The 24,147-nt window shown below is 33.6% G+C and overlaps 1 protein-coding gene across 15 annotated transcripts in view; it reads left to right on the forward strand.

Moving 5' to 3' along the window:
- The window catches only part of ERBIN (erbb2 interacting protein), a 118,293-nt gene extending 94,419 nt beyond the window's left edge, over window positions 1–23,874 (forward strand). For 4 of the 15 annotated variants that reach the window (XM_035713486.2, XM_025448025.3, XM_049103181.1 and 1 more), the window contains 9 exons: window positions 3,861–3,975; window positions 5,983–6,166; window positions 8,180–9,725; window positions 13,642–13,785; window positions 16,624–16,743; window positions 19,071–19,280; window positions 20,368–20,460; window positions 20,932–21,006; window positions 21,796–23,874. In XM_035713486.2, the coding sequence (XP_035569379.1) occupies window positions 3,861–3,975; window positions 5,983–6,166; window positions 8,180–9,725; window positions 13,642–13,785; window positions 16,624–16,743; window positions 19,071–19,280; window positions 20,368–20,460; window positions 20,932–21,006; window positions 21,796–21,903 (2,595 nt within the window). In that variant the 3' untranslated portion in view covers window positions 21,904–23,874. Of the gene's footprint in view, window positions 1–3,860; window positions 3,976–5,982; window positions 6,167–8,179; window positions 9,726–13,641; window positions 13,786–14,310; window positions 16,286–16,623; window positions 16,744–19,070; window positions 19,281–20,367; window positions 20,461–20,931; window positions 21,007–21,795 lie in introns of those variants that run through there. The other 11 variants (XM_035713491.2, XM_049103193.1, XM_035713487.2 and 8 more) reach the window with 10 other exon arrangements.
- Window positions 23,875–24,147: the final 273 nt, after the last annotated feature.

The following is a 24,147-nucleotide window of genomic DNA, read 5'->3' on the forward strand; positions in this document are numbered from 1 at the left end:
AACCCTTTATTAGATATGTTATTGCAAGTGTCTTGTCCCATTTGGTAAGTTGTCTTTTTTTTTTTTTTTTTAAGATTTTATTTATTAGAGAGAGTGCACGTGAGAGCATGGGGAGTGGGGAGGGGTAGAGGGAGAAGCAGACTCCCTGCTAAGCAGGAATCCCCATGTGGGGCTTGATCCCAGGACCCTGGGATCATGACCTGAGTTGAAGGCAGATACTTAACCGACTGAGCAACCCAAGTGCCACCCAGGTGCCCCTTGTAAGTTGTCTTTTAGCTTTATTGATTGGTTCCTTTGCTGTGCAGAAGCTTTTTATTTTGATGCAGTCCCAGTGGTTTATTTTTGCTTTTGTTTCCCTTGCCTCTGGAGACATATCTAGAAAAATGTTCTGGGGCACCTGGCTGGCTCAGTTGGTAGAGCACACGACTCTTGATCTCATGGTTGTGAGTTTGAGTTGGGTATAGAGAGTACTTAAAAATAAAATCTTAAAAAAAGAAGAAAAAAGAAAGTGTCAAAAAAAATTACTTCCTGTGCTCTCTTCTAGGATGTTTATGGTTTCGGGTCTCACATTTGAGTCCTTAATCCATTTTGAGGTTTTTTTTATGAATAATATAAGAAAGTAGGCCAGTTTCATTGTTTTGCATGTTGCTGTCCAGTTTCCCCAACACCATGTGTTGAAGAAACATTATTTTTCCCATTTGATAGTCTCTCCTGCTTTGTCAGTGATTGACCATATGATCATGAATTTATTTCTGGGCTCTATTCTGTTCCATGGATCAGTGTTTCTAATTTTATGACAGTACTATTACTGTTTTTATCACTATGGCTTCATGTAGTCTATGTTGAAATATGTGATTTTGATACCTCCAGTTTTGCTCTTGTTTTAAGTAGACTCCACACCTAATGTGGGGTTTGAACTCATGACCTCAGATCAAGAGTCGCATGCTCTACTATCAACTGAGCCAGCCAGATGCCTCCCATTCTTCTTTTTCAAGATTGTTTTGGCTATTTGGGATCTTTTGGGGTTCTATACAAATTTTAGGATTATTTATTCTAGTTCTGTGAAAACTGCTCTTGGAATTTTGAAACTGATTACATTATAGATTGCTTTGGGCAATCTGGCCTTTTTAACAATATTCTTCCAATTCATGAGCATGGAATGTCTTTCCATTTGTGTCATTTTCAATTTCTTTTATCAGTGCTTTACAGTTTTTAGAGTTAACCTCCTCAGTTAAGTTTATGCCTAGGGGTTTTATTATTATTATTATTTTTTTGGGGGGGGGTTTTATTATTTTTGATGCAATTGTAAATGGGATTGTTTTCTTAATTTCTTTTTAGTGTATACAAATACAACAAATTTCGGTATAGTGATTTTGTATCCTGTGACTTTCTGTATTCAGTTTTCAGTTCTATTAGTTTTTTGGTGGAGTCTGAGACTTTTTCTTTTAAAAGTTTCTTCTAGTGGATCAATAAAAACTGTAGCTTTTTTTAAATAGCTTTATTGAGGTATAGCTCACATATTACGTAATTCACCTATTTATTTATTTTTTATTTATTTTTGAAGATTTTATTATTTATTTGGGAAAGAGAGTATGAGAGAACACAAGCAGTGGTAGGAGCAGAGAGAGAGTGAGAAGAAGCAGCAGATTCCTCTCTGAGCAGGGAGCCCAACGCAGGGCTCCGACTCAGGGCTCTATCCCAGGAACCTTGGATCAGGACCCTAGAAATTAAAGCTAGATTATAAACTAAAGAATTATCTACATTAAACATAATCATTGAAGAAAATATAATCCAAGGGCAAAGAGTATGAAAGCAAAAAATAAGAGCTAACTGCAAGAAGATTAATTGATGTGAGCACAGGAGACAAACGGGGAGGGAATGTGGGAGGCCATAGCTCCCAGACGCCAGGTGTAGTATAGGAGGAAATCTCAGCAGCTGAAAGCACTGCACGAATCAAAAATTAGGACAAACCATTTGTTCTTCCTTCTCCTGTTCTCTTATTCTTTGCATTCATTGTCTTTAGGTCCTGTTCATTCCAAAATTTCTGTCAAATTCTTTGTTTCTTTATCAACCATCACTGCCATTGCTTAAGGACAGATTTTTTTTTCTTTCAGACTTCGGATAGCCAGATCCCTTTCTGCTGGTCTCTTTCTCTTCCCTTACATTCTTAATACCAGAGTTACCATTTATTTATTTATTAAAGATTTTATTTATTTATTCATGAGAGCCACAGAGAGAGAGGCAGAGACACAGGCAGAGGGAGAAGTAGGCTCCATGCCGGGAGCCCGATATGGGACTCGATCCCAGGACCCCGGATCACACCCTGAGCCGGAGGCAGACGCTTAACCACTGAGCCCCCAAGGCGTCCCAAGAGTTACCATTTTAAAAGATAATCTGATGTTGTGAATTCCTGGCTTGGCAACTTCCAATAATGACCAACACATACTTGAGTCCATATTCAAAGCAAAACCTTTCCCTGTTTAATCCAATCTGACTTTTCTGTGTCCTGCCAGTTATCTGAGCTCTGGCTACATGGAGTTGGCATGCTCTACATACCTTCTCTTATTTCCATTCTTTCATCTGTTCAGAATGTCATGCCTCTCTTACGTTGCCCTTCACATCTCTTCCTTCCCTCTTCACTTTCTCTTCCTATTCTACTAACTAGAAGTATCTTTCCATTATAGTACAGTCCTGAAGAGGGTTTGGCAAACTGTGTTCTGTGGCCCATATCTGGCCCATTGCCTGTCATTATATGACTTGCAAGCTAAGAACTGCTTTTACATTATTAAATGTTGAATAAAAATCAAAAGAAAAAGAATATTTCTTGACAAGTGAAAAATTCAATTTTCGTGGCACACAGCCACATTCGTTTGTTTATGTGTTGTGTATGGCTGCTTACGTGCCACAGTGGCAGAGATGGGTAGTTGAAATAGACCTTCAGGCCCTCAAAGTGTAACATATTTATGATCGGGCCTTTTTACTGAACTAGTTGGCTGACTCTGGTCCATATCTTTATTAGGTCACTTATGAGTACCTAAAAGTCTTAGTACTTTTAACAGAACAATGTTTAAGACTTGTCATTTATTTTCATCATATTATTTTTTAATTTTTGTCATTAGGAATAATTTAACATGCAAAAGATCTATTTTTATATACAATATTTACAACATTAAAATATCTCAATAAAAAGTTGTTCACTACCCACTCCTTTTGTTCACTAGCCCCGTGACCTAATAGCTTTCAGTGGCAGATCATCTGTGACCATTGCCAAATATTAGAGAAAAATTCGTGGAGAATAACAAAAAATTCCGTCTTCAAATTGGCCAAAAATCGCCATTAAGTCATTTTAATAGAATAACACATCAGTCCTTCTGACTCCTTGGAACCTGATAATCTTAGAGGGAATAAATGTGAGAATTAGGAAAAGACTTCCAGTTGGAACACCTTGACTAAACTGAATTTTTTTAAGACAGTTTCTTATTGTTAATTTTTTTAAAGACAGTTTCTTCTTATTGTTGTTTTTATTATTGTGTTTTTGTTACTCTAGCACTTGGCATAGTACCAGGCATATAATAATCATTAATATGCTTGAATCATTAATACACTTGACCTTGAATTAAGGCCTCCCATGGAAAATTATCCCATAGTCACTTTGACATATTGGTAATAATTGCCATAGTTTTATATCTGTATTTTGAAAAACTTAAATCATATATTAGTTTTAATCACTATTACCATTAAAATTTTTTCATCCATGTTCTAAGTATTCTTTTCTCTTTAAAGCTCTTATGACTTACTATCTATTCATTTGAAGAAACCAAAATTTATTTAAATACTTTCTTTTTTTTTCTTTAAATTAGGAATCTGAAGAACTTTCTTCTGATGAAGAAATGAAAATGGCAGAGATGCGACCACCATTAATTGAAAGCTCCATTAACCAGCCAAAAGTGGTAGCTCTTAGTAATAACAAAAAAGGTTAGATTGTTGAAAGCACTAAGAATAGAAATGGGCTGAATGTGTAAATTCATAAATTTTTTTGAAATAAATTTCTTTAAGTGTCATTATACTACTTAAAATACTTTTTTAGAAATAATTTTCAAAACATGCCTTTCTAAAAGATCTATTCCTTAGCTCTCTATTAAAAAAAAATTGCTAGGTATTTTCTCTTCTCTCATGCAAGGTTACATATAAGAGCATGATCCCATTTCTCCTGCTTATTTGCTGGGTAATCCTTGAGCTCTTAATTTTATGCATATGAATTTACCTAACATTCATTGAGGCTAATGAAGAGGTTGTGAGTATCAAATGTACTAGGTTATTCAGTGTACTCAGATTGGCACAGTACCTGATACAGAATAGATGCTTATTGTTTTATCTGTCCTGGAGTTCTTTTTAAACCATACTCACACCGCAGCCATTTTTTCATATAACATAGAATCTCAGACCCTTCTTAGAAATGAGAGGGAACTTGAAGGAAATCTATCCCTTCCTTTCACCCCTTCCCACTAGTGCCCTGTATTATCTTTACCAAATATTGATCTAGTTTTTGCCTTTATGGCCTTGACTAAACTTACATCTGGGCGGCTCTTGAATAATTTGGGTTTCATAAAAATAATGGTGGTGATATTTGTCTGAGCACTTACTAGTTGCTTACTGTGCTAAGTATTTTACATGTTGCTATCTGTCACAAGGAGGTGGAAGAAGAGGAATAATATCTAGGAAAGAGCTTACCTGCTATCTTAACAGTATTTAAAAATTAAGACTCCAGCACCCAAATCCTTAAAGTTGAAGATATAAAGCCTTATGTGCTATTATTATCAACTGTAAAGACAATCCAGACTGCTTGAACTGTGCTCCTAAGATATTTAGAACAGATTTAAAAAATCCTTAATTCATGTAATCTCCTGTGACTGTGTCTCTGTATACTGTTTCTATGATTTGGGTAGAATGGCATTAAAAACAGCTTTTAGGGTTGTAAAGATATAGAGTTATTATCTTTTTAAATTTTTTTTTAGGTATGCTCTTTGCCCAACTTGGAGCTTAAATTCACAATCCTGAGATCAAGAGTCACATGCTCTCCCCACTGAACAACTGGGTGTCCCAAGTTATCTTTTTATCATTACTTTAAAAAAATTAATACTTTTTAAAATGTACCTGCCTATATAATGGAATATGAATATTGTCTGTTTCTGTGTATAAAAAACAAAATTCTTGGGATCCCTGGGTGGCGCAGCGGTTTGGCGCCTGCCTTTGGCCCAGGGCGCGATCCTGGAGATCCGGGATCGAGTCCCACGTCAGGCTCCTGGTGCATGGAGCCTGCTTCTCCCTCTGCCTGTGTCTCTGCCTCTCTCTCTCACTGTGTGCCTATCATGAATAAATAAAAATTAAAAAAAAAATAAATAAAAAAAATAAAAAAATAAAATAAAAAACAAAATTCTTCTCATATATTGATAGTTGCTTTTTCATGTGCAATTCTTTGAAATGGTTTAAAAATAGCAAAAGAGAGTTGACCTTGTGAAACTGAAGTCGTGAATGAGGGGGCATCTGGTGGGCCCAATCATTAGAACATGTGAGTCTTGATTGCTAGGTTGTGAGTTCAAGCCCCACACAGGGTGTAAAGCCTACTGAAAAAAAAAATTGTGAATGAGTGAGTGGAAGATCCATATACACTAAAACTAATTGATGGCCTTAGAAAAACATTGTATAATATCATCTTGTCAGTAGTTAAAACTAAAATTTTGGGTAACCTTAACATAGATTATATGTATTAAACTTAAAGATATCACATGTTTTAAATTACTTAATCTTTGTGTGTATTAGGACTGAATTTTCAGAAGTGTCATTGGTTATCTTCTAATCCATATAATTCTTTATATATTGAACCAGAACAATGTAAATGCCATTTGTCATCATTGCAAAGTATTAAAGAGAAATCCTTAGTGACTTTATCAACGGTTTACTTTTTGTTTTGTTTTGTTTCAGATGATACAAAGGATACAGATTCTTTATCAGATGAAGTCACACACAATAGCAATCAGAATAACAGCAACTGTTCTTCTCCATCTCGGATGTCTGATTCAGTTTCTCTTAACACTGATAGTAGTCAAGATACCTCACTCTGCTCTCCAGTGAAACAAACTCATATTGCTATCAATGCCAAAATCAGGTTTGTGAACGAACGTCTTAACAGAATAATTTATTTGTACAATAGAGATAATAAGGCAAGTAAATATATATGACTAAAAGGATTTCACAAATTACTATTATAGAAATAGTTCGGTAGTAGTAGATGATTTCTTCCTCATTACTACTATGTAGCTTTGCTACATTTCCATTTGTATTAGTTTTTTAAATAGAGAAGAAGAGGACCATGCAACTTTTCATTTTGAGGTCATGGGTTCAAACCACACATGGTAGAGATTACTAAAAAAATAAACCTAAAAATAAATAGAGAAGAAAGGATTTAAAATATAATTATCTTCATTAAAAAGTTGGACAGTTTTACTGCATTTTTAGGTATTACAACATAAACAGCTTGTTTGGAGTAATTCAAGTTGAAATAGGTACTTTTTAGATAACTCATTTTTGAGAGGTGCCATTAAAGGGCATTCAGTACTTTTAACTACTTCTGTAACTTTGAGTTCGACTTAAATTTGTAGACTTAAATTCAGACTCTGAAACTAGTCTTAATTTCTATAGGCTAAAGTTAGCTGAAGTTTAAAACAACTATTATTTGGACTTTCAAGGTATTTGGCTATCAAAATAAAATGTGTTGTTTTGCCTTCATGTTAATGTATCAGCTAGGTGCTTATTAGAATGATTTGGGTTACTACTGAATATTAATATTGTTGACTATGTTTTAGAGTAAATTGATTCTTAAATTTCAGGCATAGTTAAGTCAAATTTTGTTTGAATTGATCTGTATTGTAAAAGGAAGGTGAATTTTATGTCTCAAAATGAATTTAGCTATCACATACTTATAATTATGATTATTTATATCTGTTCTCTGAATTTGAGGCTAAGACCTAGTATGGTAAAAAAAATGTATAATCTCTTAGATGGTAAGATAATGATTAATTTCTTGAGTATTTTGTTGAGTTTTGTATTTTATAAATCATGTTTTTTGTGTAATGAAATAAAGGCTAAGAAAGGGATATATCCACACCTTTGTCTTATTTCTAGTAATGAGTATGAGTATAGTATACTAGTATACTCTAGTAATGAGTATAGTCTGTTACCTAATGGGAAGATCAAAGCTAAGGAATATTTGTTAAACATGAATATTTATATGGCAAAACACAAATATGTTTTCGTATTTGTGTGAAATATAAGTAGGTATTTATTTCCACCAAGTAGAAATAAAATGTTTTCTGTAACTTTGGAATAGTACATTTATAAACATCTGCCAAATGCAATGAAGTAACTTAGAAGAGTGATTAGATTTAGTTTTGCTTTTTATCTTCAGATTTTTTCAGGGCTACATTGTTTATTTTTTAAATCACCGTACAATACTTGACATTTTTTTTTTGGTTAGTTCTGTCTCTCTTTTTTTTTTTTTTGCATAGCTGACTTTCTTGACATTTTTTGTAGACCTTTGAGTACTTGTTTAATTCTTATTAGCTTTTTACAATTCCTTTGTTTATATATTTGAAACTAATACTAACTACTTAGTTAATATGACTAACTTTGAAAAAAAAATATATGACTAACTTTGGTTATTAATGTTAGGTTTTCGAATTATTTGTAAAAATGGTCTGTGCTCTTGCTCAGCTGTTCAAGTTACTGGCTTTTCATGTATCTGCCCATCTTTCAAACGTTTCATGTTTTTTTAGCACATTCCTGGAAAGGTGCATAAGTCCATTTTTCTTCACCGTTTAGCTCTATTAAACTATATTCTGACAAAGTGGTGATCCTGTTGAAAATTAACCTTGAAAAAAAAAATTAACCTTGATTATCTGTGAATTTAATTAATGGTTTACTTGTCTCCATTTAATGTAAATACATTATTTGATTATTACAATAATATTTTAATATTACTACTTGCTAATAAATGACTTTAATCTTTGATTACTATCAGCTCTTTAACTTTGTGTACTGACATATTAACTAGTTATTAATACTTCTTACTACCAAGAAACTGAGCTTTATGATGTTTGTGATAAAATTATCTTTGTTTTAGGCAAGAAGATGAAAATTTTAACAGCCTCTTACAAAATGGAGATATTTTAAATCACTCAACAGAAGAAAAATTCCAGGTTCTTGATAAAAAAGATTTTAATTTACCAGAATATGATTTGAATATTGAAGAGCGATTAGTTCTTATTGAGAAAGGTGTTGACTCAACAGCCACATCTGATGAATCTCACAAATTAGACCATATCAATATGAACCTTAATAAACTTGTAACTAATGATACATTTCAACCAGAGATAGTGGAAAGATCAAAGACGCAGGATATAGTGCTTGGAACAGACTTTTTAAGCATTAATACTAAAGGAGAAGCTGAGCCCTTGGAAAATGGAAATAAGTATCCTAATCTGGAATGTGTAAATAAGGTAAATGGACATTCCGAGGAAACTCCACAGTCTCCTAAGAGGACTGAACCACATGACACTGATTCTTCTGTTGATATGGGTATTTCCAAAAGTACTGAAGATCTCTCTCCTCAGAGAAGTGGGCCAATTGGATCTGTTGTGAAATCTCATAGTATAACTAATATGGAGACTGGAGGGTTAAAAATCTATGACATTCTTAGTGATAATGGACCACAGCAGCCAAGTGCACCAATTAAAGTAACACCTACTGTTGATGGAAAAAATATTGTCAGGAGCAAGTCTGCTACACTTCTGTATGATCAACCATTGCAAGTATTTACTGGCTCTTCTTCATCTTCTGATTTAATATCAGGTACAAAGGCAATTTTCAAATTTGATTCAAATCATAATCCTGAAGAGCCAAGTATGATAAGAGGCCCCACAGTAAGTGGCCCACAATCTGCGCCTCAAATATATGGTCCTCCACAATATAATATCCAATACAGTAGTAGTGCTGCAGTCAAGGACACTTTGTGGCACACCAAACAAAATCCCCAAATAGATCATGTCGGTTTTCCTCCACAGCGTCTTCCTAGATCAGAGAGCACAGAAAGTCACAGTTATGCTAAACATTCTGCCAATATGAATTTCTCTAACCATAACAATGTTCGAGCTAATACTGGATATCATTTGCATCAGAGACTTGGCCCAGGAAGACATGGGGAAATGTGGGCCATTTCACCAAGTGACAGACTCATTCCTGGAGCAACTCGAACTACCATTCAGCGACAAAGTAGTGTGTCTTCTACAGCTTCTGTAAATCTTGGTGAGTCAGGTCCCACAAGGCGGGGCCAAATTCCTGAAGGAGATTATTTGTCGTACAGAGAGTTACATTCAGTGGGAAGAACTCCAATGATGTCAGGATCACAGAGACCTCTTTCTGCACGAACATATAGCATGGATGGTCCAAATGCATCAAGACCTCAGAGTGCACGACCCTCCATTAGTGAAATACCAGAGAGAACTATGTCAGTTAGTGATTTTAATTATTCACGGACTAGTCCTTCAAAAAGACCAAATGCAAGGGTTGGTTCTGAGCATTCTTTATTAGATCCTCCAGGAAAAAGTAAAGTTCCTCATGATTGGCGAGAACAAGTACTACGACACATCGAGGCCAAAAAGTTAGAAAAGGTAATTAAATATGAGCTTTTTATTTTCCTCTCTATAAATTTATTTCTCTTAAAAATATTTGGTACTCTTTGTTTCTTAAGGTGAAACAAGATACTCTGAATTACTGAATATATACTTATATTTGAGGAGTTTTTCCTTGGTACTTAAAGCAGAGTTCAAGTTTAGACTTAGACTCAAAGTCTGAGATGGTAGGATATGGTTCTTTTCTGTCTCTTACTCCCCAGAGTTTTCTAATGAGCTGAAATTCATTTCATATGTTTATATATGTGTCTCTTTTAGATTATGCTGTACATACTTTAAATAATATATACACACACACGTGTACCTCTCTTTAGCATTTTTCGACCTCCTGCTCTCCTCTATTAATAATTGTTGGTTATGTAAGTATGTGTACAGAAATAGCAGTTTACTGTGTAATTAGCAGGATAACAAGAAACATACCATAAATATAACTATTTTATCTAAGATTTTCTTCCCAGTCAATGTTATAAGACTAACACTGTCACTGACACAGATGACTTCTGGCATGGCATTTACTCTTTTGACTTTTCTGAACTATGTTTCTGACCTATCTGAACTCAAGTGTCTGTGGCTCTAATGAAGTTTGAAAATCATGGGTAAGATAACTTAAGCTCATGTTCAGTTTATAACTTAATTTGTAAAACTCAGCTTTTGAAAAGGAGTTAAACAAAATTTTTTTTGGAGTTAAAAAATTTTTTAAAATTATCACGTACACAGTTCTGTGGCTCAAGCGGATAAAGCACATTCTTTAAGATTTAACTTCATGTCTCTTGGTGGAGTTTACCCAAGAATTTTCTTTGTTCGTTAAATATATGTTTTTAAAAGCAGCTAAATGTATACAACTTCAATTCTTTAAAAAATTCCTTAGGTCCAGTTTTTCAAAAATAAATGCCTGCAATATGATTAGTACCTATATGAATTCACAGTGAACCTCTACCTAAAATTGTGAGCTCTTGTCAATGCTATCCTCTCACCTTTAAATAGCTGAGCATCTAATGGCCTTAGGCAACTTCATTGTCACCCATTTCATATCAGCTGTAACTATAGCTATTGTTGAGGCTCTTTCAACTCGTGTGCTTTTTCTGAGGAATTTGGAAATTTCTTAAGCAGTGGAGTACCATAGCTATTTTTATAAATAAACTTCTGGAATTGGTATGGCATAAGAGGAAGGAAGGGCTATACTTTTGTTTGTTTGTTTGTTTTGTTTTGTTTTAAGGAGGAAGAGGCTATGGTTAAGTTGATTGAGTTATGAGGGTCCTTAGTGGTCCAGAAAATAAGTGAGAAAATAAATTGATGGAATTGAATCAAAGGCAAGAATTCAAGAGATAGTTTCAAAAACAGACTCTAGAAAGTCTACTTTTGATTAGAATATTTCTCTAATAAGTCTCTGAGGAAAAGCACTACGTAATAGCTGGAGTGGTGCCTTGAATTAGCTGGTTGTTGAGAATGCTGGCATAGAGAATGAAGAGCAGATTTGGATGAAGACATGAGTTTGGTTATATTTATATTCTGTGTAGTTGACATCTCAGGTGGCTGTTCTTCCACTACTTCCTGTCTGACGGAGATATGCCTAGACTTTAGTAAATAGAAAGCACGTAGCTGCTACCCCACTCTTCATTATACCTCTCTGCTTTTTAAATTTAGAAATCTGCCATTCAGTTACTTGAAGAGTACCAGATGGTAGTTTCCCAGTTGTGCCCACGGGTAATATAGAAGTGAGGATTAGGCCAGTTGAGACTAAAAAAAGCCTTGTGAGGACACAGAGCAACATGATTCAGACTACAAACCTGAAAGCATTGCTTAAAAATGGTGGAGGGTGATGGAAAATCTGTTTACACCTCTGCAATTCCTCTTCCTCCCCCAAATATAATTCTGATGGCCTGGTAGACATTTGAAAAATATCCCCAGGTGATTTCACAATGCTTGTCCTACCTCTAGAGGTAAGTCCTCAAATCAAAAGTTGCTACTTTGCCCAGCTTAGTTGTTAATAAAAAAGTAGATAAATTATTGCAGCTTACATGGTTTTTAAACCTTGTAGTAGTAACCTTTCCTTCCCTTTCCTACAACAAACTGTATCTGGAACCCAAACACATAAATAGATCTCACCTCTTGCTGCTCCACACTTATTTAATTAAACTAATAATTCTGGTAAGAAGCACTCAGCCAGATTATGATGAACATAACATGAAAATTTCCACATTCAGTTGCTGTTATACAACTATTAGCGTGTAATGAAGAGCAGTGCCTGAGACCTGTTCCTTAATTGAGTTCTGCACAAATGTGTTGTTATGACAGGGTGCAGTTTTATGCAGAGGTCTATGCACAGGCCTGAATTAAAAACTGGACCTGTTCTGAGCCTCAGCCTTCTTAACAGAGACATATTTACAAAAACTTAATATATGTTCAAAGACCACAGAAAAAGCTTTGTTCTAGATTACACATTATCATTAAAAAGGTCCATTTTGGACCACTCAAGAACACGTTAAAACTATATTTAGCACATGGGTATGTGGTGTTTATATGTGTGTGTGTGTGTGTGTGTGACTGTATAATTTCTTTATTTTTACATTATAATCAAATGTTTATAGAACCTCTGAGTTGCCTCTGCCAAATCCTTATTATTCATGAAACGGTCTGGGAAACTTATAGGCATAGCCCGTTAAGTTTAGCTTTTTCTTTAGTCTTACTTTGGAATTCACAAAATAACTAAAAATTTACATTGTAATTTTATAGATCCGTTTAATTCTGGAATGGCACATTAATGTTTGTTGGTATTAGAGATCAGTTTCATAATCTGGAGAAGGTATTTGTGCGTGTGTGTGTGTGTGTGTGTGTGTATTCATTCCCTAAAAGAAATACAGAAATTTCTATATTTCTTGATAATAAGCCATACTCAAAATATGGTTGCTCTCAATTTGACCTTAAGACCCTCAATATTCAGGGACATGACTAAAAGGATCCACGTGAAAGAACAGCCTTTAACAGCTGTGGGAATTAATGAGCAGGAACAATGAAAATCAGGCATTGTCTTTATTGAAGTACATTTTTCAGGCAGCTCTGCATTAGGGATTCATCAGTGTAAAGATTCTATCAGTGGTTCTTCAAGTTGAATCAGCAAATGCCACTACTAACTCCTAAAATAAATCCTAAGTATCTAACTTTCTTTTTTTTTTTTACAAGTACATTTTCTAACTTTTTTTTTTCCTGGTAATTGGAGAGCAATGGGAGCCTTTTAAGTGTCCTATCCTAAAACTTTGAATATATGTTCAACTTTTTTCTAATGTAAGACATGCTTCTAAATGTAGAAGGTATTTTTTTTAAGAAATTACAATACCCAAGAGCCAGGTGTGTCTTGCAGGTAGATTTATTCTGTGGTATATATGTATGTTTAACCTCTCCGTTTATTTAATAATAACATAGAATTGATTTCTATAAAATAAAGAACTCTAGAAGTCCATTTTGACTTAGAAATAACTGGTTGTTGGTAAAACTTATCTTTATAGAGAAATTAGCTTGTATTCCATATATAACTACATATGTACACATACATCTAGGTGTATGGCATCAGTTCCTCTCTTCTGACAAACTTCTAATAAGATGTGTTAGGAGTAAAGGAAATGGTAGCATTATAAAAGCCACTGTATGTTTTTTACTTTCTTCTTTAGTGTTTAAATATGAATGGTTGGATTTAAATGTACTTTATGTGTATATGTGTATGTTGTCATGTAAATATATGGTAAATAGTGCCATTTTCTTGTAGTGGCACTGAAAATCCGATGCATGATATTCCTGCGTGGTATCGGGATTACTTATAAATACGTCTTTGTACATAACATGTCTTGTGAATTTTGCATGCTACACTAATCTCTGTTAAATCTATCCCCTCTTTATTCAGAGCATGCTGTCAAGGTCCTTTAATTCCAATTTTACTGCTGTAAGCAACTTTCACTATGGCAGCTCTAGGGATCTGCATGGCAGCCAAGGCAGCCTTGCCTTGAGTGTTGCAGACGGAAGAGGTTCTGGTGGGCACATTTTTCGAGTGAGTACCTGTAGTAGACCAGTACTTTTAGTACCCAGAAGAAAAAAAAAAAAACCCACATTTTTAATATTTTCACGTTTCTAGAAAATAAATTTTTACTGTGGGTTAGATATCTTAATTACCTTTCAGTTCTTCCGTGGCTTAGTTCTAAAACTCTGCAAAGCTGATTTAGTATTTATCTCTTAAATTTCTTTGGTTTGCAAACTAAGGCTGTAGTGTGCTCTTGTTTATGTAAATAGGAATGAGCAATTGGAATAACTGAGCTGTTTTTTAAAAAATCATTAGGCTTTGTAGTGTTTTCTCTTAATAAAATTAGCTCTCCACAACTCAAGGTATTAAGGCTATGCCATATATGGTACACAGAGGTGTTGTAGGGAAGAATAATTTTTAGTTTAGTGATAGAAAACTGGGAAATAACTTTAAGCACAATTCACTGAATATGATTAAATGTAAGGCTAGAGAAATTGTAATAAGTACCAATGAAGAGGCAAAACCCAAATCCTGTACTTATTATACATGTTTCAGCAGAGTCATTAACGGTGAAGAAGGAAGGTTTATTCTGCTCATGAAAATTAAGGGTCGAGGATAAAAATGGCAGAGAAGGAGAAAGACCACTTTGGCTCTATTTTAATTTTCTCTTCATAACAACTTGAGGTAGTAGTGTGGCCCATAAATAAATATTTCCTTTTCCTCCTTTTCTTCCATTCTGAAAAAGCTTTTTCTCCTCTTACAACCTTATTTTGTCTCCTCCCTATAGTTTTATTTTCTATATTGACTGGTTACTTCTGGGTCCTTTGCTTTTTCCTGAGGATCCTTAGCCCCACCCCTTTTTTAATACACTGGTGGCTTTGCATTATGTTCTAGGACAGGAGCCGTCTCCTGGATTCACTTTGCTGTGGCTGGACCTCACCTTTCTTGCTCTGCCCTCTGTCACCTGCCACAACTTTGTTTCTATGTTAGAGTGATAGCAATTGTTCTGTAATTTATCACTTTGAAATTGGGAGAAAAGGGTGATAGCTATTAAACTCTGCGTTTCTGGCACTCATTCTAGCTAAAGCCACAGAGTGAAGACCAGGGGCTTTTATAATAACTCAGGGATAATCTCTATTGTCATCTGGAATGATTGTTCTTTCCAAATTCTTGTACAGTAATATTTTTTGCTTATAATTCTTAAACAAGGCCTTTGAGTTTGTTGCATTTTGCTTTTTCATTCATAACACACTTGTTCTTTTAAAGACTCAATAAAGTTATATATTCCGACTAGAATTTAAACTTTAAGTTATGACCCAAGTTGATTACTGTGCATTCTGAAAGCACATCTCAAAAATGGGGAAGGAAGGCAAAATATTCATTGCATAAATACACAAAATTGGATGAAACCAAATCTAAAAATGCTAATCCATGCTTTGAACCAGCAACTAACTGCACATGATAGTTCTATTGCAGATAAAGCTTCTAAGATTAAATCACAACCCCTCAGGCTTATATTTATTCTTTGGCATATCATAATGAAGTAGATTTCAGATTATTTTTCTATATGATATAGTATGCATATCTTCTTTTTTTTTAAATTTTATTCATGAGAAACAGAGATTGAAAGAGAGGGGCAGACATAGGCAGAAAGAGAAGCAGGCTCCATGTAGGGAGGCTGATGTGGGACTCGACCTGGGAACCCCAAGATCATGCCCTGAGCCAAAGGCAGACGCTTAACCGCTGAGCCACCCAGGCGTCCCTGTAGGATGCATATCTTTGTTGCTAGTCGCATACTGTTTTGAAAGTAACGATAGTGCTATTTATTATAGTCTCTTTAGTTTTCAAAAATAGAGCTAGGTGTGTTTAGAAGCAAATTAAAATGGAAAACTATGAACATCTTGCTTCCTAGCATATTATAAAAAATATTCAGAGACTCTGTTTTTTCTCTAAAGCTTTCAATGAGGTAAACTATAAGGATATTATTATTTGACATATAAAAATAAGAATTCTAATTAATTTTAAAAACGTTTCACCAAACCATTGGTTATAAAAATACTGAGCTGTCCAATGCTAGTATGATAGAATTAAGTGAAAGCGAATTTTTTAAGACTGTATATTTATTGGTATTTTCAACATTAATAGAAAAATCCCAGGTGGCGCTGTGCTGTTAAGAGAATAGCAGTTATTTATTTTTTTTCTTACAAAAAAAAAAACTTTTTGTATATTAGGAGTATATTTTAGTTGCTCTTAAAATTTGGGACTTTTAACTTTGATTAATAACTAAGTTGTTCATAGTTGCTAAAGGCTGAGTATTACTGTAAATAAAAAAAGCATTATGAGGGACGCCTGGGTGGGTCAGCAGTTAGGTGTCTGCCTTTGGCTCAGGGCGTGATCCTGCAGACCTGGGATCAAGTCCCGCATCGGGCTCCCTGCATGGAGCCTGCTTCTCCCTCTGCCTGTGTCTCCGCCTCTCTCTCTCTGTGTCTCTCATGAATAAATAAGTGAAATCTTTTAAAAAAAAAAAAAAGCATTATGAATAGCTTAACAGTGTATATTAAAGGTACCTAATATTTCTTCCCATTTTATTAAGATATAATTGACATATCTCATGGTGTTAGTTCAAAGTGTACATTGTAATATTTTGATATATATCAAATGTGAAATGATTACCACAAGCTTAGTTAATGTCCATCATAAAGGTACTAATACTGATGGCAGTTATGATCATAATGTATGATTTGGTTCTTCATTTTTCCACAACCTAGTAATATTTTTTCCTAATCTCCTTTCAAGTGTCATCATCATTTTGGTTTCACATCTGAAAGAGCATTATTTGTTTACTTTTTATTTTCCCCTCATTTGAAGCATCCCCAGACATCCTGTCCAGGAGATCCTTGTCAAGATGATATATTCATTTCAGGACAGCCGAACTACTCGTCAGCTACACTTAGTCACAAAGATGTTTCTCCAGACAGCTTGATGAAAGTAGGTGTTCAGGAAATAAATGAAGATATCTCTTTGAATTTACTATGTTTTACAGCTTTTGAACTGGAAATAACATAGATGCTTTAACATTGAAAATAATTTTTTGAGAACTTTTTCCTCTTTAATCATTGAAGATTTTTTAAAAGCTAATTGCGAAATACGAAATAGATTTTTACTCTATTATTTCTTAGTTTAGTCCGTGATTTTTTTACAGTGGAGAATGATTTTATTGGGTTTGTTTTTTTTTCCTCCTCTACTATCACCTACTTAATTTATTGTTTGAATCAGAGGGTTTTCAGCATTCCTAAAGTTAACCTTTTGGAGAATTAAAGATGAACCAGTCTTAAATTCTTCTTTTGAGAATGTTTCATTATTATTAAAGGCATTTAAAAATACTTTAAATGAAATTAAAGACTTGTATGTGGTAGACTAGATGATGATTGTATTCTTACTACTTTTGTAACCAAAGCATCACTTACCTAGTTTACTTTTTGGTCACCAATACCAGATAGATCTTTAATAATATCTCTCAACTGTTCTTTCTCCTAACTAATTCCATGTTCCTAGTATAACCAGATACAATTTTGAAGCATACTTATGTATTATATTAAAAACTTTTACATTGTTCGAGAGTAGGAACCCAGCCATTTAACATAAATTCATACATAATGATTTGTTTTACGCTTTTTTTCCTGTTTTTCTTTTAATTGAACTGTGTTACTCAGTTTCTTTTTCTTTTTAATATCCATTTTATAGTTTAGGTTACTGGGTTTGTTTCATACTTTTATTCTCCTGAGCCATCTGCTAATGATAGCTTAATATAGTCCATGGGTGTGTTTAACATTGATGTAAACAGCTAAGAATCTAGATATCAGGCAGTCTTAGCATACATGGGTCAGAGGTAATTATTGTTTGGAAAATTTTCCCCAAGAGAAAGATATTGAATCTGCACATAGGAATAAATGCTACAAGCTTGGAGAAAGCAAGTGCAATCCTCAGAGTTGTGCATAAGTAATAAAGTGACAGCACAACGACAATTGAAAGAAGAAAGAAAGAAAGAAAGACAGACAGACATGGATAATAGAGTACCTTGCTTTTTCTGCAACCAATAGATTTGTCACAGTGATAACACCGTTGTGCCCTGTTAGAAAATACCCATTTCAGCTTCCAAAGTTCAGAATTAACCAAGTTCTCAAGTATAACACAGTAGAAAAGATAACTTTTTTAAAAGTAAAAGTCTTCAGTAAAGCCACACTTCTTTGTTTCCTTCCACAAGGTTCATGTGACAAAAATATGTAGTTCTGAAACAATTACCATAATCTTCTCCCAAACTTTTCTACTTTGTGATAATTTTAGGAGAACAGGGCTCAGTATTTTTCTCAGAGTTTTTCCATAATTCGCTAGTAGATGAGATCACCTTTTTATTAATAATCAGCAGTGAAGTTTTAAATGATTGAATAGCTTAAAAGTATTTCCCCTTCTATACAGCAATCCCTTTTATGCAAATATTGATAATACGAATATAAACTTATTTTTCAGATAGTTTCCTTATACTAATATATCAAATTATTAGCTACATTTCCACAGAGGTGACTTTAAATCTAAAATTCAGATTCATTCTATGCAATGTGAAGCATTAAAAAGAGAATTCTTTTAACAACAAAATAATTATCTCAGATTTTTTGTGTAGCTTGCGAAAAGTAAAATAGAATGTCAAGGTTTAATTTTTATGTTTATTATTTTATGAAACTAACATTTAGAGAGTTTAAAAGTTGCTAACTTGTACACACACACACAAGGAATAAATTAGTTTTCCACCGTATAGCTGCATTGACTTGTTAATTCTGAAAAGAAATAAAAGTAGAATAATCACTCAGGTTAGGAAATAATTCTACCACAGGAATTGCTATTTTTGTTCAGAAGAAAACATGAACAAAGGTGTGTGTGAGATTGAAAAATTTACCTGAATTTAATGGGCTTTAATTGTAAAATTGGACATAATCACCATTTTAACATTTGGTTGCTGTAAGAAAGCATGCATATTGAACATGTCCATGCATATTGAACAGGAAAACAAGTAATTTTAAATGTAGGTATGATTTCTTTAAAGACTGAGAATCTTATCTGCAAGCACTCAGGCAAGTTTCGAATTAATAGATTTTTTCTTTTAAAACTGTAAAATTAGAAAAAATAGTTTAAGTGGCTTGATATTATGTAATGTAAAATGTTAAACTCGAGTACTTTTGTGATGCTCCAAGAAGAAAATCCAAATATTTGTGATAAGACATTATTACTGGTCATTTTAAGACACTTCGTGTTTTTCTTAGATGCCTTTGAGTAATGGACAGATGGGCCAGCCTCTCAGGCCTCAGGCAAATTATAGTCAAATACATCACTCCCTTCCTCAGGCTTCTGTGGCAAGGCATCCCTCTAGAGAACAACTAATTGATTACTTGATGCTGAAGGTGGCCCACCAGCCTCCATATACACAGCCCCATTGTCCTCCTAGACAAGGCCATGAACTGGCAAGGCAAGAGGTAAGAATAATCAAGAATATTTGAAATATGAAACTAAGCCCTTTTTTATTTTTTTTTTTTGAAACTAAGCTCTTAATGTACTTTGTAGGTTATTTAACTATTAGCAGTAAATCCATATAGAATTTTAACATAGTTTTTACCAATTTGTTTAAAGGTTTGGTTTCATGTTAATAGGGTGTCAAACTTTTAATGGTTTGTTTAATTTGACTCTGTGATCCCCTGTGTTCTGATTAATTGACATAGGATTTAGTGTTTGGGATGTGATTTTTTTTTTTCCCCTAAGGTGGTTGTTTATCCAAAACCATCTGATGATATTCCAGTAATTAGACCTTCTTCAGGAATATGAATAGTAGACCATAAAACTTAACTGGCATATTATGGTTTACTATTGTTGTTTGACACCAAGAGTTTGAAATTTGACTGCAGTCTCCAAAGTACTTCAAGAATTAAATGTTTCAAAGTACTTAAGTGACTAATCATACGTTTATGTATTTTGATAGTTTGTTGATAAAATAATATTATTAGAAACTTAGGCAGAGAACATGTGCTTTGTTTTTTTTAGACTTTGGGGAAAGGGAATGTTTTATAACAAGTTTAGCTCTTGATTTTTTTTTTTTTATGGCCTGGTTATAAAAAATATTGTCAATTGATCATCAGTCCCAATGTCTTGCAAGGATATAAACAGGTTCAGGAAATGAGGAGTTGATACTCAACAACCACCCACAGATTTTTAAATATCTTATGAAACACTCAATACGCAGAGATACTATGTAATTTAGATATTTTACAAATGGAAACTGATAATAAGCGGAAAATAAAATCCGTAATATCTTTAAAAAAGGTATCACTATGAATTGGTTGCCTATCCTTGTAAAACAGCAGTAGATTAAGTTAGGAGCTATGCTTTATAATCCCAGCTGTGCCTTTAACTCACTAACTCATTAACATAATATTCCATGTTGTAGTTTCCCTTCATCTACCTGAATATTTATTTTAGATGAATCTTTACATATTTTACCAATAGTTAAATACTGTGTTGTAGCATTTTCTGAGATATTAGTAATAGTTTATTTTCATCTTAACTCAGATTCGAGTGAGAGTTGAAAAGGATCCAGAACTTGGATTCAGCATATCGGGAGGTGTTGGGGGCCGAGGAAATCCATTCAGACCTGAAGATGATGTGAGTTTGTTTGTATGTTCTTGAGACACCCAGGAGATTTTATTCACTAACTTAATGCCCCTTATATGTAAGTAAAAATCCAATAGATACTTATATAAATATAGAATCACCTTTTGTTTTCTGTTGTTCAGCTTTTTTAGAAATGTGATCCACTTCAAATTTAATTGTTTGAGGAAAACAAATTAAACTGCCAATTTTACAAGTCCATCACATTGTGAAGTGATTTTTAAATTTAGTTATTACTTTTCTGCACATCCTAGAAGTAACTTTGTCACTTTAAGAGAAGTCACTATACTCAAGTCAGAATTACCAGCACCAAACATAACAAGGGATTGTAACAATATTCAGAGAAGGCAGGAAGATAACTTGTACAATGATTCAAATATATGCCTACTGTCAAAGAAAAATCATCTCTTCTATTGATGCATACTGTTTTCCATTAAGTGTTTCCCTTTTTTGTTGTTATTAAAGGGTATATTTGTAACAAGGGTACAGCCTGAGGGACCAGCATCCAAATTATTACAACCGGGTGATAAAATTATTCAGGTAACTAATATACATCTTTTTATTATTTTCTTAACTTTACATTTTATAACATCTGCTTCCTCATCAAGGAATTATTAAATGCCATATTTTAAAAATAATCATTTTTTGAAGTTTATCATTAAAAATCTGTGGATGAAAATAGTGGCATTTCTTATAGGCCACTCAGATATTTTCATAGTTTAAGATATTTCTTCCTTGAACCTTGGAAAATCATATGGATCTTTTTAAATACATGTTTGATACATCTTAGCATTTTGTTTAAGTTCAGGAATATTCTTTAAAATAAGATGGTGAAAGAATCTTGTTTGTTACAGGAATTAAAGAATTCATATCAAGCACTTAGAACTGTGTGTTTGATATATAGTAAGACCTCAATAAGTATTAAGCCTAAATTATAAGAAATGTAGTGTTTATCTGATGGTCCAAAGTGATGGGAAGAGTAGGCCTTGCCCTCTGCTGTCCTTGCATCTTGGGGACTCATTTACATGTTAGCACATACACATAACCCAATGTCTGGCTCTGTGTCTTAGCCAGGTGCTTCCTGACATTGGGTTGCCTCATAAGAATCATCTGAAAAGTAGACAAGGTACAGGCTCCCGGGTCCCACCTTCAAAGATTTTATTTTCATAGATGTGAAATAGGGCCCAGGAGTCTGTGTGATGCTGTAGATTGCCAAAATGATTCTTACTTTCAGCCAGGTTTGTGCACCGTCAGCAAAAATAGATGTATAAATGCAAATAAATTACTGTGGAATGTTTTTCCTAAAGACGTTTTTCTTCTTTCTTCTAGGCTAATGGCTACAGTTTTATCAATATTGAACATGGACAAGCAGTGTCCTTGCTAAAAACTTTCCAGAATGCAGTAGAACTCATCATTGTACGAGAGGTTTCCTCATAAGAATTGTGGACAAAGAAAGGGAAGGCAGCAAGATTTATTGGAAGATATTTGCAGGGGAAATTAATATTTTGACTATTTTTATATGTAAAGAAGAACTCAAAAAATTATGTTCAAATTTGTACATTAATGAAATAATGGAACTTGTGGTTAGAGGGAAAGAACCACTGTACAGTATATAGGGGAGACTGTTGAATTCATACCATATAAAAGTTCTTGTTAGGTTTTTAAACATAGCAATCAAGGCCACAAAAACAAACATATGTTGTTTTTGTATAGATTGTAGGTTTATTTTTGGATTTCATACACATGACTGAACTCTGTGCAAGGCTCTAGTTAGCCTTGATTGTAGCCCAGAGACAGATGGCAGAGCTATCTGTCTCATAGCTTTTATGCCCTTATTTTTATTCAACTCGTATTAATGTTTTTCTGCTGAAACTACTTTTTTTTTTTTAATGTGGGCAAGAGATTTGAAGTGTTGGTTTTTGCTATGTGCATATTGAATTGAAGAGTGAGTAGGTGAAGGTGGTACTGGTGGGTTCACTTTCCAAGGCCAGATTAAAACAGTTAATTCCTATAAAAATCTGGAAGCAAAGACTGAAAAAACAGCTGTGTTAATGTGTTTTTATTAATAAAATAATGCAATAAAAATGTAATGTCTTTTTAAAGAAATAAAAAGAGACAATAATTGCATTTTATGAACTCTACAGGATCTGTTCTTGTCATAGCCATTGACAATACATTTGCTACTGGTGATTCAATTTTTAATTTTTTAGTCACAGGAAATTTTTAACTCTTCTGTAGATGCATGTCCATGCATTTTTTTTCTGATATGGAAATCTCTTGAGTTTTTGCAAATGGTGGTCCTTGCAATCTGTTTTATAATTAGTATTCCATTTTAATCTTAATTTATAATTTTTATTTTAAGCAGCAAATGAAACTAAAATGGCCAGTTTTAAGATTGTGTTGCTGTAACACAAAGTGTAAGCAGATTTAGGAAAGCCTCTTGATTTTGTTTGGTCTCACATTGCCTTGGTAAAGTAAAAGGAAACAGTACGCATGGAGCTAGGAAACCAAAGCAAGTTTGTGAAATTGGCACAGTGATAGAGAATTGCTGTGGAGCGTTGTAGAGCAAAGGGATGGGTCCTTGAGGCCTGCCAGTGTGTAAAGGTGTTCAAATAAAGGGCTGTTCCTACAGGTAACATTAAATGTGAACTCGACACTTCAGAGTCTTTAAAGGGTTTCTAAGTGTATCAGTGTAATAGAATAATGTTTTACCACCAGCTGCCTTTGTTCTTCGTTAGTGTAACAAATATTTCATAGATGTTTATTAATTTGTTTATCCAAACTATTAATTTTGTTTTTGTTCTGTCTGTGTAATTCAATAAAATTTGAGTAACATGCAAAGGTAAGAATTAATGCATGGTTATTTGGACCAGAAAAAAGTGCCACAGAAGACCAATAACTGTTTTTTAGTCGAGGCTAGTCTGGAGCCTTTCATTAGAGCAATATTCAGTTATTGCAATTCATTTTTAATTACTAAGAAATATAATTTTGGAATTTTTAATCTGTTATGCTTTGTTCTTCAACTTTATTTTAATTACGACTTTTATAGGATGAGCAAAAATGGCAGTTTACATTATTTTTGCAAAAAAGTTAGACTCGTTCCTTTCTTGCTAGTCAGAGTAAATAGGCAGTAATTTTGAAAAGATGTGAACTCAAATATTGCACTTCTTTCAAGATGTTATCATTTGGTTATTGTACTGTATAGTTTTAATAATATTGTGATTGAAACCCTTTAACAACTCTTTGTAAATTTTAACTCATTTTAGTTGTTTTTTCAGTACTATTTACATAGGAATTGATTTTTATGGATATAGTAGAAGAAATGTGATGTATTTTGATAAAATTCATTTACTGTATGTGTGTTGTAATCTCTAAAAAAAAATAATGACAAACAGATTCTTAAGACAAGCCTTGGTGTTCCCTTTATTCATAGGTTATTTTTTTTTCCATAGGTTATTTTAAAATATTAATTTTGACACATCACTTTTTGTTAATTTCAGTCAATTTTTCAGTCACATTCTACTTTTAATAAGGAATACATAAAATAGATATAATTGCGACATTTTCAACTGAACTACTTTATCTCAAATCAGATACACAGAGATAATTTTGGAAAAGGAAATGAGACACAGAAAACAACTGATTGAACAGTGATCTAACCTTAAGTTAATTGTCTGCATA

Source organism: Canis lupus, chromosome 2, assembly GCF_003254725.2.
Source record: "Canis lupus dingo isolate Sandy chromosome 2, ASM325472v2, whole genome shotgun sequence".
Classification (NCBI taxonomy): Eukaryota; Metazoa; Chordata; class Mammalia; order Carnivora; family Canidae; genus Canis; species Canis lupus.